Raw genomic sequence first — 14,136 nt, 5'->3', positions numbered from 1 at the left:
TCGAGCCAACCCTGTCAGTCACATAGCAACATGCCAGCCTTGTCAGTCACACAGCATCGAGCCAGCCCTGTCAGTCACATAGCAACATGCCAGCCTTGTCAGTCACACAGCATCAAGACAGCCCTGTCACATAGCATCGAGCCAACCCTGTCAGTCACATAGCAACATGCCAGCCTTGTCAGTCACACAGCATCGAGCCAGCCCTGTCAGTCACACTGCATCATGCTAGCCCTGTCAGTCACACAGCATCGAGCCAGCCCCGTCAGCCACACAGCATCGAGCCAGCCCCGTCAGCCACACAGCATCGAGCCAGCCCCGTCAGCCACACAGCATCATGCTAGCCCTGTCAGTCACACAGCATCGAGCCAGCCCCATCAGCCACACAGCATCGAGCCAGCCCTGTCACACAGCATTTGCACTACGCTGTTGCAGCTCAGGAGCAGCTCAAGTATTTGCCAGCAACCAGGCTCCAGAGGTTGGGAGAGGGGGTGCTTCTTAGCAAATGGGGTGTAACTTATCAAGCTTTGTTTACGGAAATGCCCCACCCCCACCCTTCACCACACTTACTTCCTGATTTTCAGGCCTTCTTCATTGTCTGGGAGGAAAAACTCAAAAGATTTGTATGTCTTGACCATGCCCCGGCGATACTGACCGACGTTGAATTCTAGGGGAGAGAGGCTTAGCAGCTTTCACAGGACAGCAACCTTACCAACCCCTGCTCAAGGACCCTTCCCCAGGCCCTGCCCACCACCCAGCCTTCTCTCTTCCCCTCCCTCAATAGTCTCCCCCCCCCCCCCGTGACCCCTTGGAGCCTCACCCCGAGTAGGCACACCAATCCAGTTGAGGTACCGGGTCAGCTTCTTAGAAATGTAGGTCTTGCCCCTGGCTGGCAGGCCCACCATGACGATGAGTGTCGGACAGTTGGTCATACATACTGGAAGGCAAGCAGCACCACGATGGTTAATATGGATGGTTAATCTGGGACGCAGAATCACCATGGAAACCAATCTTTGAGCATGTCTATGGGGGATTGTCTCTATTAGGTTAGCGAAGGCAGGAACAACCATGGTGGACAGCACCATTCTGTGGGCAGGGGTCCTGGGTTCAAAACAAAACAAAGACAAAGAAGCCAAGCAAAGCATCCATTCATCTCTGCTTCTTCCCCACGGACGCAACGCCACCAGCAACCTCAAGCTTCTGTCCCCACAGCTTCCCTGCCATAGTGGACTGTCCCCTTCAACCACGAACCAGAGAAAACATTTCCTCCTTAAGGCGTTTTGTCAGGTATTTGTCACAGCCACAGGAGAATGGCTCATGGAGGCACACTGTTGCATGCTGCTGGGTCACCCTGAGTCTCCCTTGGTACTTCCCAGCGTGTAGGCCTGGCACCCGCTGGCTGTACTTTCCTGGCTTCCTGGCTTCAGACAGCTAAGTACCCCCAGCTCCAGTATCAGGCTGACATGTGCCCTGTTCCCAAGTCGGCCTGGGCTCTGGACCCTCACCAGCTCCTCTCATCCCAAAGCACACACCACGTATACAAGGAAGTAGACACCTGCTGGGGAGCTGCCCACTGCCTTCCTCTCTCATCCAGGAATCCACACCCTAATCCCCATCTACCTCCCTGTGATGCGCCGGCTCCACTGTGGTCTCTGCATTGATTCTTTCGTGTAGCAGCGATGCGTGAATGTCCACCAAGCCATGCCACCACCCACTGAACCTTTGACAGAAGCATTATCCTGGATGGCTTGTTGACTGTTTCTGTCCCCTCCTGGAGGGGTGAGGAGGGTCATGTGACCCTCACCTGAGCAGCAGCTGCTTCTTACCACCTGCTGTACGCGCCCAGGTAAGTAGCCCCTCACTTAAGCTCTGTGAGGAGATCCAGTAAACTCACCAATTCTTCAGACTGAGCTTGTGGAACTGTGCCTCCGCGTGACACTGGGTCCTCAGGAGGACGAGTGGACCTCGCTTACGTCTCCCCCAGCTACATCTCCCTGTAGCACCTGTGCCACTCATGGTCCTGGCCCAGCACTGATGCTCAGTAGCTATGAGCGGGGAGGCGACTAGAAGGACATCAGGGTGAGGGCCACACGGGACTAAGACAGAGGGCCCAACAAATGACAATCCATCTTCATCTCACGTGCTACCAAGGCAGGGTGTCAACCGGAGTAGCTGCCACGGCTGCAGGTAGAGAAGCTGTCCACAGCCTCCCTGAGTTTGGCGGTGTGGGACCGATACCAAGTCAGCAAGCTTCCAGTGTGGCCAAATGTGATCCTACCTTGGAAGTCACAGGAGCCTTTTTTTTTTTTTTTCATCACCCATAAGACCAGGGCGAGTAAAAACTGGAGGGGACAGGCTACTGAGTACATGTGGGGAGCTGTCCCGGCCTCTCCTCTGCCCGCTCGCTTGCCCTCTTTTGCCAGACTATCAGGAACCCTGTTCGTTGTCTTTCTAGAACACAAAGGCCTCAGGGAGGGATGGCTGTGCCTGGTGTCCGCTGTCAGGCACCTTGGTCACTATTTTGATTCTGACCCTCTCTGGCAACTGAGTCCTGGTGCCCTCACCAGCATGATCTAGCAACTTCCCCAGGGACAAGCTGGAGCATGCTGGGCAGCTGCGCCCTTTGCCTTGCCTTGGCAACACCCTGGACTGTGGACACAGGTGTACTTCAGCCCCAACTGCACTTAGGACTTGGGATGTAGGCAGCATCATTCCTGTGAACCCTGGGGGATGGGGGAGGGGGTCATGGGCTGAAGTAAGAGTGAAGAAACTTGCAGAATAACCTCAGTATTGGCTAAGAGGACAGGAAAGCGAGTTAGGCAAGGCCCGCCTCCTCAGGGCTAGCACACTGCTGATGTCTGTTGTTTGCACAATTCCTGCTCAGGTTGACAAGGAGCTCTGAAGCAATTTATAGAGAGCACATTGGCCATTTCCTACACACACACACACACACACACACACACACACACACACACACGACTTCAGGACTGAGGTACTGTACCTACTCCTCACACCTGTCTTAGGGTTTCTGTCGCTGTGATGATACCTCATGACTAAAAGCAACGTGGCAGGACCGGGTTAATTTGTCTTACACTTTCACATCATTGTTCGTCACTGAAGGAGGTCAGGAGAGGAACCCAAACATCCCAGGAACCTGGAGGCAGAGGCCATGGAGGGTGCTGCTTACTGGCTCCTGCATCAGGGCTTGCTCAGCTGGTTTCCCAACAGCACCCAGGACCACCAGCCCAGAAACAGCACCACCCACAAAGGAATGGGCCCCGCCCCCACCAATCAGCCTGATCTTCCAGAGGCATTTTCTCAGTTGAGATGCCCTCCTCTCAGGCGACTGTAGCTTGTGTCAAGCTGACATAAAATCTAGACAGCTCAACGTCTATCTTCCCAGAGCAGACCTGGGCCTCTTCCCAGTTTCTGGTGACAGCACCCCTGCTCCCCACGCCCAGCAATATGCAAGGTGGGTGGTAAGGGCAGCAGATTGGATCTGGGCACAAAACAAGGCAATAACTTGGTGATCACCCCTACTCCTCAAGATAAGCTCCCCAGGGGGGAAAAAACATCAAAGCAAACCAAAGTTCAAGACCATTTGTGGCAGCCCTGCTTACAACAGCAAGATGGGGAGATAGTCCCTAGAGAGGAGAAATTATACACAAGGGCAGGACAAGGGGGAGACACACCACAGACCTTGAGAGCTGTGGGGTACGGTGGGGTGTGCAGTCAGAACCACATCCCTGAGATCACAAGGACCCCAACATCTGGCAGCCAGGCAGCAGAACACATTGTTTACAACACCACGCACAGAGAGAGAAGGACGCTGGGGACAGGTCAGCTGAGCCATCTCTGGTTGCCTTTTCCATGTACTGAAGGCCACAGAGCCCTGGGAGGCCTGAGGCCGCGACATGTGTGGGAGTGGAGAGCGCCTGCCTGCCTACCTACTACTGCTAGGCACTCCAGCGAAGGCGATGCTGCCATTCTTGGAGTGGATTCCAGGTAGACTCCTGAATTTATCGTACCTGCTCCCACAATCTTGGCCAGACTGAGGAAGGAAGAGCCTTAAAAAGTAAGCAACAACAACAACAACAAAAAAGTAAGCAACATGGAGCCAGGCATGGTGTCACACGCCTGTAATCCCAGCACTTGGGAGGCAGAGGCAGGCGGATCTCTGTGAGTTCAAGACCAGCCTGGTCTACAAAGCCAAGGCTACACAGAGAAACCCTGTCTCGAAAAACAAAACAAAGAAAAAAATTAAGCAACATGACATGACAGTCCCACTCAGAAGACAGGAGCTCTCTCCTGTTGCCCTGTGCATACACACAAGTCCCGTCGCATAGGAGGAAATCATGCTATCATGCCACTTTGGGCTAAGAAAAAGCCATCAAAAAAACAATATTAGGGGCTGCAGAGATAGCTAAGTGGCTAAAAGCACTTGTTCTTAGCCTGGCATAGTGGTGCACACCTTTATTCCTAGCACTAGAAGCAGAGGCAGGTGGATCTTTTAGTTCAAGGCCAGCTTGACTTACAGTGTGAGGCCAGGCCAGCCAGGACTAAGTGGAGAAACCCTGTCTTGAAACAACAGCAGCACTTGCTCTTGCAGAGGACCAGGGTCTGATACCCAGCACCCACAAAGAGGATCACAAGGGTCCCTAAGTCCAATTCCAGAGGATCCGATGCCCTCTCCTCATCTATAAGGATATGAGGCACATACATAGTGCACAGACATACATCAAAGCAAAATACTCATACACATTAAATAAATAATTAATTAATTAATTAAAAAAAAAACTTAAAAAAAAAAAAAAAAAAAGATGGCCTAGCCCTAAGGAGACAGAGGCAAGAAGACCATCCACAAGCCACTGACCGGCCATCCAGGAGACTACATTCTCAAAAACAAACGAAAAGCAACATCCTACCTGCCATGGTCCTGGGGTCCCTCCCCATCCCCCTCCCAACTCCTCAGAGCTCCCAAAGGGACTAAGCTGGGATTCAAACGGTAGAGACGGCGAATAGCTTCCAGACCTGTAGGTATGGCTCTGAATTTTGTAAATGTATCAAGTTTTGTCACCTGCTTATGGTACTTAAGGGTGTAGAACACGACTCTGTCCATCAGCCCCAGCACCCTGAGGAGCTGAGGACTAGATGCCAGAGGAGACCCAGCACCAACTCTAGCCAGAGAAGCAGGCTAGGCCTCCCTGCCCTGTCTTTACTGTCCTTGCAGTCTTCCGACCTGGCCCCAGCTCCCTGGGCAGAGGGTAAAATGCTGCACAGGTGCAAACAGAGGAGCTGACTGGGTGTGCTGTGACCCCTGGGACCCTTAGCTGGGGCCCAGAATCCCATCCCCAGGCTCACATCTGCAAGCGTCATCTTTGGCCATGTGTCCTCCTAGTCCAGAAAAGTTTAAGTCTACAACCCAGACTCCAGACCGTTCCAATACTCTGACACCGACAAGCCCCTTCACTTTCACAGAGCCACTTGTTTGTGTTTGTTTGTTTTGCTGTTTCTCTATGCCCGCCCCCCCCCCCACCTTCTTTTTCTTTTCTTTTTTTTCCCCAGGCAGGGTTTTCTCTTTGTAACAAGAGCTCTGTTTGTCCTTGACTTGCTTTGTAGACCAGACTGGCCTTGAGCTCACAGAAATCAGCCTGCCTCCCTTACCCCACTCCCCACCCCCAATGCTGGGATTAGAGGTGTGCACTCTAATCCTGGCTGGTTTTGTTTGTTTGTTTTGTTTTGTTTTTGTTTTTTGTTTTTGAGAGATAGGTTTTCTCTGTGCAGCCTTGGCTGTCCCGGAACTCACTCTGTATGGACCAGGTAGGCCTTGAATTCAAAGATCCACCTGGCTCTGGCTCCCTAGGATCAAAGGTGTGTACCACCACCAACTGGCACAAAAGTCACATAATCCTACACTCAGAATTTAAAGACATGCAGGCCCTGTCTTGGGAGCAGGTTTTCCCTCTGTGGGCCTCAGCTCTCTTCCCACTTATAATGACGGGCTGGCTCAGGCTGACACCTAAGTCTTTACCTCACTTTGATATAATAAAAGGAAAAAAGGAGATTGGTGGTGATGAGATCAGCTTCTATTTTTCCTTCTTTCTTTCCTCTTTTAGTTTTTTGCCTTTTTTTTTTTTTTTTTTAAGATGGGGCCATGTGGTGGCACACGCCTTTAATCCCAGCACTCGGGAGGCAGAGGCAGGTGGATCTCTGTGAATTCGAGGCCATCCTGGTCTACAAAGAGAGAGTCCAGGACAGCCAAGGTTCCAAAGAGAAACCCTGTCTCAGAGAGAAAAAAAAAACCAAAAAAAACAATGGGATCTCTCTACATAGGCCTGACTGTCCTGGAATTCACTACATAAACCAGGCTGCCTCAAACTCACAGAGATCCTCCTGCCTCTGCCTCCTCCTCAGTGTTGGGATCAAAGGTGTGCCTCAGCACACTCAGTTTGCTTCCATTTTTCAAGTATACACTCATTAGAGACAAAGATGATCGTGCTCTCATCCTAGGTTGAGGTCTAAGGGCTAGCTCCTTGCCAAGACAACACAGATAGATCCAGGTTGTGGCTTGAGTGTCACTGTCCCTAAAGTCCAGGTCCCTGCTCCAGTGCAGCCATCCCCTGGTCAGGACCACACTCCTAATAAAGGCCGGCAAGGAGGTTCTGCCGTAATGCTTCCAAAAGGACGGCTGGCCAGGCTAAAGCCACAGCCCCTAGGGACTAAGAATGTTTCTGTACAACTACAGATCCAGCAGTACCCATTTTGTGGTCAGAGCCACCACCCACAGGGACACAGTCTGCTTAAGAACAACAGCCATCCTAGCAGGACATATAATTCCCCCCGCCCCCATGCTGCCTCCCCCCCCCCCCAACCCCACACACACCCACGCCCCTGCCCTCCTAGTACTCTATGGTAATGGTCAAAGTCACGGCCTCAGGCTGGCCTTGGCGGCAGAAGCCCAGAGGACCCTCCCCTCCCTTATCACTCGCAGCAGCCTTCAGGAATGCACAGAGACCCTGGCACATCACAACAGCCTGATCTCCATTTCCATATCTGTGGCACCAGTTGGACTAGATGTTCTCTGAGGTCTTTGCCAAGCTGCAAATTTGTTACACTATTTTAATTACTCCTAAAACAAATTCTTTCTTTTCCCTGTTAGTGAAAAAGTTGCAGACTCATTTAAGAACAGGCAGAAAAACCAAGGAAGAAGGTGAAAACACCCAGGATCCCAGAAGTGAGTCACTTAGCAATTCACAAATTTCAGCCCCCTCCTGTGCAGTCATTTATCTATGAACTCACATGGGTGCTTCCATGTCCAGGGGTACAGAGACAGGTCCAATGGTGTGCTGTCCCCACTGACGCAGTCCTGACAACTGCACTCCCCTGAAGTTCCTCCAAAACTTTGGTTTTAAGACCAAGGGGTACCTGTCTTGCTGAGGAGGACTACTGGCCCATGGCTAGGCTTCCAAAAGTTCTCTGCTTAGAGAGGTCAAGTGCCTTGTCTGGAGCTACACAGCTCAGTTTCCAGCCATACTATCAGCTAGTCCATTCTGTGGCCAGGAGAGAGGAAAAAGCAATTCCACCACTACGAAGTCCTCCCTTGTACCCAGGCACTGGAAACAGCTTGGGTCAGTGTCCTCCCAAGGTAACGGTGCCCAGATCCAGTCTCCAACAGACTGAGATGTCTCCTTACACCTGTCCCCACTCCTGCTCCGCCACACTTAGCTTCTGAGGCCACTGTCACAGCACCACTGTTAGCCTCGACTCACCTGTTCCTAGCCTCTCACCTGTCCCCGACTTCGCCCATCAGTCACAATAGCCTCACCTGTGCCTTGTTTCTTTATCTGTCTCCTGCCTTTCTACTCGAGACCCTCGCCCAGGCCGTCTACCAACCCATCCGGGTTCACCTTCCTCCTCCACTCCCTGCCTACCCCGTCTTACCACCACGCTGGCTGGCGTGCAGAGCGGGCCGCCCATTGCTGTATGGCATCCAGATCTTCTTCAGGGGATTCTGGGTCAGTTCCCGTGGGGACGCCATCCTCGGACCGGGATGTATCGGTCTGCGCCGCTTCTCACCCAGCAACCGGGCCACCTCGGGCCACCCGAGGTCCCGCCCCTCGGGCCCCGCCCCTCTTTTAGCGGCTCCAACTCTTGTCCATCTTCCTCTGCAGGCCCGCCCCAGTACTGATAGGCTCCACCCAAACTAAAGATTAATTGGCCTACGACTACGCATGCCCAATTTTCCTACCGCCTCTTTTTGGACTAAGCGCGCCCCGTCCTTCAAACTAGAGCTGATGACGCGCATGCTCAATTCTCAGACAGTGTGATACCGGATTATGCAGGCCCCGCCCCGGATGTGAGGTTTACCGCACTCAACCAGATTGTTATTTGCATAGGCTCCACCCATGGCCCCGCCCAGGGCTCTACGACCCCGCCTCTAAGCGTGTGTGGCCTTTGCTCCCTGAGAAACCTTATGGTTGCAGGGTGAGAAGGGTAGGAGGCTGGGCAGGGCCTGCATGACCCTCAGAGCCAGGATAGTCTAGACCCATTTGGCAGTTATCCCTGAGTGGCTCTGATGACTGGCCTGCTGTCCTGGCAGTCAACCACCGCTGCACCCTCCTGGACCTTCATGGGCCTCCTCAGCTGCTCCCACCCTCAAAACTTCTCGGATCCACAAAAACAACTTGTTCAACTGCGCAGAAAAAGTTATCTCAGGGACATAAACACAGGATACATCTCAAAATTGACCCTGTTTTGGCCTGGCTATGGGAGAACTTGGGCTCAGCATTTGCCCACCTGGAGCAAATACATGATCGAGAGCTATTTGGAGACTCACTAAGCCCTAGCAGTATTTTGTTCTCATCCCAAGATTTACATTTTACCAGTTATAATTTTGCTGTTGTTGCTGTTTCTTTCTTTTGGGGAGAAGAAGAGGAGGGTCTCACGTAGCCCAGGCTGGGCAGGAATTCAATATAAAGCTGAGGATAGCCTCGAATGTCTGATCATCCTGCGTTCACCTTCCAAAGTCCACTGTTTCCACAGTGTTTCTACAAGGCTGAGGACTGAACCCAAGGCTTTGCGCATGCGAGGCAAGCACTCTACCAACTGAGCTACACTCCTACCCCCAAATAAAGTTTGTTTGTGCAGGGCATGGTGGCGCACACCTGTAATCACTCGGGAAGCAGAGGCAGGTCGACTGATGTGAGCTCGAGGCCAGCCTGGTCTACAAAGCAAGTCCAGGACAGCCAAGTATGCATAGAGAAACCCTTTCACGAAAAAAAAAACACACACACAAAACAAAAAACTTTTTAAAGTTTGTTTTTTGTTATTTATTTATTTATTTATTTATTGGTTTTTCCAGACAGGGTTTCTCTGTGTAGCCTTGGCCATCCTGGACTCACTTTGTAGACCAGGCTGGCCTCGAACTCACAGCGATCTGCCTGCCTCTGCCTCCCGAGTGCTGGGATTAAAGGCGTGCGCCACCACGCCCGGCTTTAAAGTTTGTTTTTCTGTTGCTGTTGGGTTTTTGGTTTTTGGTTTTTGGATTTTTCCAGACAGGGTTTCTTTAGCCCTGGCTGTTCTGGACTCTCTTTGTAGACCAAGCTGACCTCACAGCGGTCCGCCTGCCTCTGCCTCCCGAGTGCTGGGATTAAAGGCGTGCGCCATCACGCCCAGCCCCCAATTAAAATCTTAATAATAAGTTTAGATATTTTTTTTAATGAGCTTCTGTCTTTTCATCAGGAAAATGAGATGCAGACATCATCAGTTTTTACAAGATTGTGGTACAGATTAAATGTATCAGTCTCAGAAATCTGTTCTAAGACATGCAGTTGTTCTCATTCATTATATTATCTCCCTCTCTGCCTTCCAGAATGTTCTGGGGCAAGGGCCAGGCCTGGCAGCTCAGACTTATAGGCAGTACCATATGAAACACTTCCCAAGCTCGGTGACCCCCAGTGAGCATGACCCCTTGGAGGCCGGTGAAGGGCAGCGTGGGGAAGCCACTCTTCTGGGTTTGACCTCCACCACAGTCTCCCGAAAGTGCAGGCCTCTTTTCTCTGCTCAGCTCCGCCTCTCCAAACTGTACACTTTCTGCTCCAAGGCCCAGCAACTCGGCTTGAATCTCTCTGCCCACCAGGGATACCCTCCGCCAACTCCCTGGCAGGTTTCCTGCCTCACATATGCCCAACCAGAAAGCTAGGGACATAAAAAAACAAAACAAAACAAAACAAGGCTGACCTCATTGGCAATGGGCACAGCATCTCCTCCTTTCACATCTCTGTTGTGAGTCAGTTCACCAAGTCCCAGCCCAGCCCTTCAGAGCCTGGCAGACGACTCTTAGGATGGCCGCAACAGCGATATATACTAACCACTACACAAGGAAATAGAAGTTCAGAAGCTCAGCCGGGCCCTCCCTGGTACCAGCTCTGCCTGGCTGCTTTGGGAAATACCCTGTTCCAGGCAGACATCCATTTCCTCTTTCCTCCTTCCACCACGGTTGCAGTATCCTTTCTCCATGCCCAGAGGGAGGTGGGCAGCTTGGGAGCACACCGACAGGTGGCTCAGAACAAGCAGGGTTCCCCTTGTGGACATCAGCAGCTCCGCCTCCTCCAACACTGTCCATTCTGTGTCCTGGCCACCACCAAGGTCATTTTAAGGATCACATTGGCCCTCAGAAACCTCACGGCCACTCACCCATACACATCACAGAGGCTCCCCCTCTAACACCCATGGGGACCCAGCACGGCGCCAGGACCCTGCGTTCTCTACCCTCCTTCCCCCCGGAACTCCTGGATGTTACTCAAGAGCTGCTAGCTAGGGCAGAGTAGGGCAGGGCAAGGGGCCAGAGCTGTCTCCGCACCCAATCTGAGCCCGGTTTCAGGAAATGTGGCTCTATACCTCCCACTCTTCTCAGCTGCCCCCGGGCTGACCGAGACACACCCTCTCAAATCTATATACCCAGCAAGGAAGTCAGAGGTCAACATGAGGAACCCAGGCAACCTTCCCAATGCCAGGCTCTACGCCTGTTCTGAGGCTCTGCTTCGCATCTCCCCTTGCACGGCCTCATTTCTCAGGTGAGAAAGTGAGGATGCAGACAGGAAGGAGTCAAGGTAACAGGGCCAGCCCTCACTGCTCTTCTCCCAGTCACCACAGCTTCGCCTCCCACGTCTCGCTTTACTGTCTCACTTCTCGGGGTGCAGGCTCTTGCTTGTTCGCTCCATTGAAGTACCTTCCGAGCGTTCGGCTCCCCCAACATCAGCAGATGTTCAGTAAGCCCTCGTGGCTTTTTCCTCTTCAGGGCATCTCGAAGTGTACCCCCCGTCAGTTACCAGGGACCATACACTGGAAGTGGCGGGATGCCAGTGTGCACTCATGTATGAACATGGCTAGCTCAGCCCTTCTCCACCATGAACCTACCTGACCCTGGCCTGACCCTGGTTGGCTCTCTGAGCACCTTATGTACTGACCACTGGACCTCTTCCTAGAATCCTAGTATAGAAGCCATTTGATCAAGGTCCTCAACCCTCGGTTCCCAAGGCTCAGGTTCTTCCCTGTAGCTTCTGCCTACAAGCCACCCACCATTTACAACATAAAGATCCAGGGGCCTCAGCCCTGCCACACAACTTCCCAGGAACATGCTCATGTGCACACACAGAAGCACAGATATTAACTAGACCTGGACCCAGGCATGAGCGAATGAACAAAACATTGCCCAGGGCCTGCTGCCTGGCGCATTCTCTTCCTCTTTATCCCCAGACCAGATGCTGCTTTGCTGGGTGGAGGGAGTTCCCAGGAATCCTAGCTTCCTCTGGGCATTTCCCAAGAACTGTCCTCAGCATCCCTCTGAGCCCAGAGTTCACAGTATGAGGTTCCAATTTGGGTGTATGCACTCCTATGAGTGGCACCCCCGTGAGTCCTGATCTGTAGTGCTTCCTGATTCCAGCCTGGCGCAGGGCACACAGTAGGTCATCTAAGTGACTCGAAGCTAGCACAGGTACAGAGAAAGAGCTCAGAGACTAATGATAAAGAGTACACAGTAGGTGTGCGGAGAGACTCAGGGCCACCACAGAACACACAGTGGGTGCCCTAGAAGTACAGACTTAAAGGCTGATGAACAAGACCCCTTGGAGGCCAGCAAGTGGCATAGTGGGGAGAGCCTCAGGCAGCTGCCTGACTTCTCCTTGGCAAAAGGAAGACACTATTTATAGTCACCCCACCTTGGTCCAGGCCCCTCTTCCTACAAGGTCCCCGTTTCCCCTCCCCTTCAGGCCACTGACAGATGTCCTTTTAGAGTACTCTGAGAGCCCCCCCCCCCCAATACCCTTATGTTCCCTCCAACACCACAATCCCACCTTCATTACACCCAGGTCTTCCCCCAATCCCCACCCTCCCCACACTACCCAATGCCTACCCTGGCCGTCGCTTTCCCGCCCAGGGTCGGTTAGAGAGGTGCCTCCTAATGTACCTCTGTCCATCCTGCGACCGAACTGGCTGGGACCGCTGCCCCCTTCTACCCCCCCCCCCCCAACCCCCACCCTCGCAGCTCTGTAAGGGTAAGGAAACCCCGCCCCCCGCCCCTACCCGCCCCCACCCCTCAGGCTCAGAGAAAAACCAGCCCCGCCTCTCCTACTGTCCTAGACCCGCCCCGGAGGGCTGCTTTGCTGGGTGAGGTTGCCAGGGGCCGGCTTCCAGGCAAGCAGCTGCGCTCTGCGCTCTGGCCAGTGGCGCTTTTTTCCAGTTAGCACTGCCCATACCTCTCAGGGTCTGTCTTCTTTCCTTCATGAATGTTGTCTACACCATTGGAAGCCCCTGCCTCATCCACAGGCAAGTAGGACCACACTTCCCAGGAAGTCTGTTTCAGCTCCAGCCCAGCAATGGCGTGGGGGGAGGTGAAGCCGACTCTCTTCACAGTGAGCAGGTCAGAAGGTAGGGAGGGAAGGTGAATGGAAGGGTAGGGAAGCTAGGTGTGACTCAGCCCTTGTGTGTCACTGCCTGGGTGCACATGACTGGGTGACTGGGGAGCATCCCATCCTCCAGTCATCTGACGTTTATCAGAAAGCCACAACTTTCATGTTACACCGTGTCACTCGGTGCTACACGAAGCGTGGTGGCATCACTCAGCTTTACAGTTGAGGGAAGTGGGGCTCAGAAAATGTGGACAGCTTTGCTTAGGACAATCCATCAAGGAAAGCATAGAGTTGGCCTGGAGCCCCAGAAGTAGTCACTCCCTCCACCCTGAGCCATGTCATGGACCTGGCCGGGTTGCTGGGGTGTGGCTAGGATAATGCTTGCCTGTGTGTTGTGTGTATATTTGGGAGTCAAACACCCTCTCTTTCCAACCCTTGCTCACACACACATACACACAGCTGTCAGAGACTTAGAGCAGGCTGAAACTCAGCATGTATGTACACACACACACACACACACACACACACCCCTCACATGTGGTCATCTGTGCCAGTGCCTGGAGATGCATCTGATAAGTACACCTAACTAAGTAGGGCACTACCGAACAGAGCACCAAACAAGCATGTCATCAGATGTGATGACACATACTTGTGACCCTAACACACAGAAGGCAGGGGCAGAAGGATTGCTACTAGCAAGTTCTAGAACATGTAGTTTCCATTACAAGACTGTCTCTAAAACAAAACCACAAACAAGTGTATGATCCTTGTCATCACTCTCTGGTGTAGCAGCCTCAGGTGTGTGTGGCAGTGTGTGTGTGTGTGTGTGTGTGTGTGTGTGTGTGTGTCCCAGGCCTGTGACTGTAGATGGATCTCAAGGGCAGCACGGTGCACTGTGTTGAGCCTCCTTAACATTTAATGACATAGTTCACATGGTAGTATCAAGATGCTCTGTGGCTGCCAGGGACTGCAGGCAAGACAGGATTCCATATAGCAGACATACATGCTAGTGTCCAGGATGTTCAGACATTAAGTGTGAGGGGCACAGGAGCACGGCAAGGCATTGTATGGCTGTATAAACATAATGTACAGAGGTGGAAGCCGTGGCGGTGGCCCACTGTGGTGATGCCTTGGTATGCTCTGCATAGATGCAATACTGTCCAGCTTTGCTGCTGTCCGCCAGAACTTCTCATCCAGGGCAACGCCATCTTCATGACCCCCTTCCTCAGTC

General features: G+C 52.7%; 1 protein-coding gene across 1 annotated transcript in view; it reads right to left on the bottom strand.

Moving 5' to 3' along the window:
• The window catches only part of Pfkfb4 (6-phosphofructo-2-kinase/fructose-2,6-biphosphatase 4), a 42,111-nt gene extending 33,861 nt beyond the window's left edge, over positions 1-8,250 (bottom strand). Inside the window, exons 1-3 of the mRNA XM_051140368.1 lie at positions 7,939-8,250; positions 818-934; positions 568-664 (exon numbers count right to left, since the gene is read on the bottom strand). Coding sequence (XP_050996325.1) covers positions 568-664; positions 818-934; positions 7,939-8,035 — 311 coding nt within the window. The 5' untranslated portion in view covers positions 8,036-8,250. The remainder of the gene's footprint in view (positions 1-567; positions 665-817; positions 935-7,938) is intronic.
• Between the last annotated feature and the right edge of the window lie 5,886 nt (positions 8,251-14,136).

The sequence above is a fragment of the Acomys russatus genome, chromosome 32 (genome assembly GCF_903995435.1).
Source record: "Acomys russatus chromosome 32, mAcoRus1.1, whole genome shotgun sequence".
Lineage (NCBI taxonomy): Eukaryota > Metazoa > Chordata > Mammalia > Rodentia > Muridae > Acomys > Acomys russatus.
Note: the sequence above shows the minus strand (reverse complement) of the source record. Positions and strands in the feature narration are given on the sequence as shown.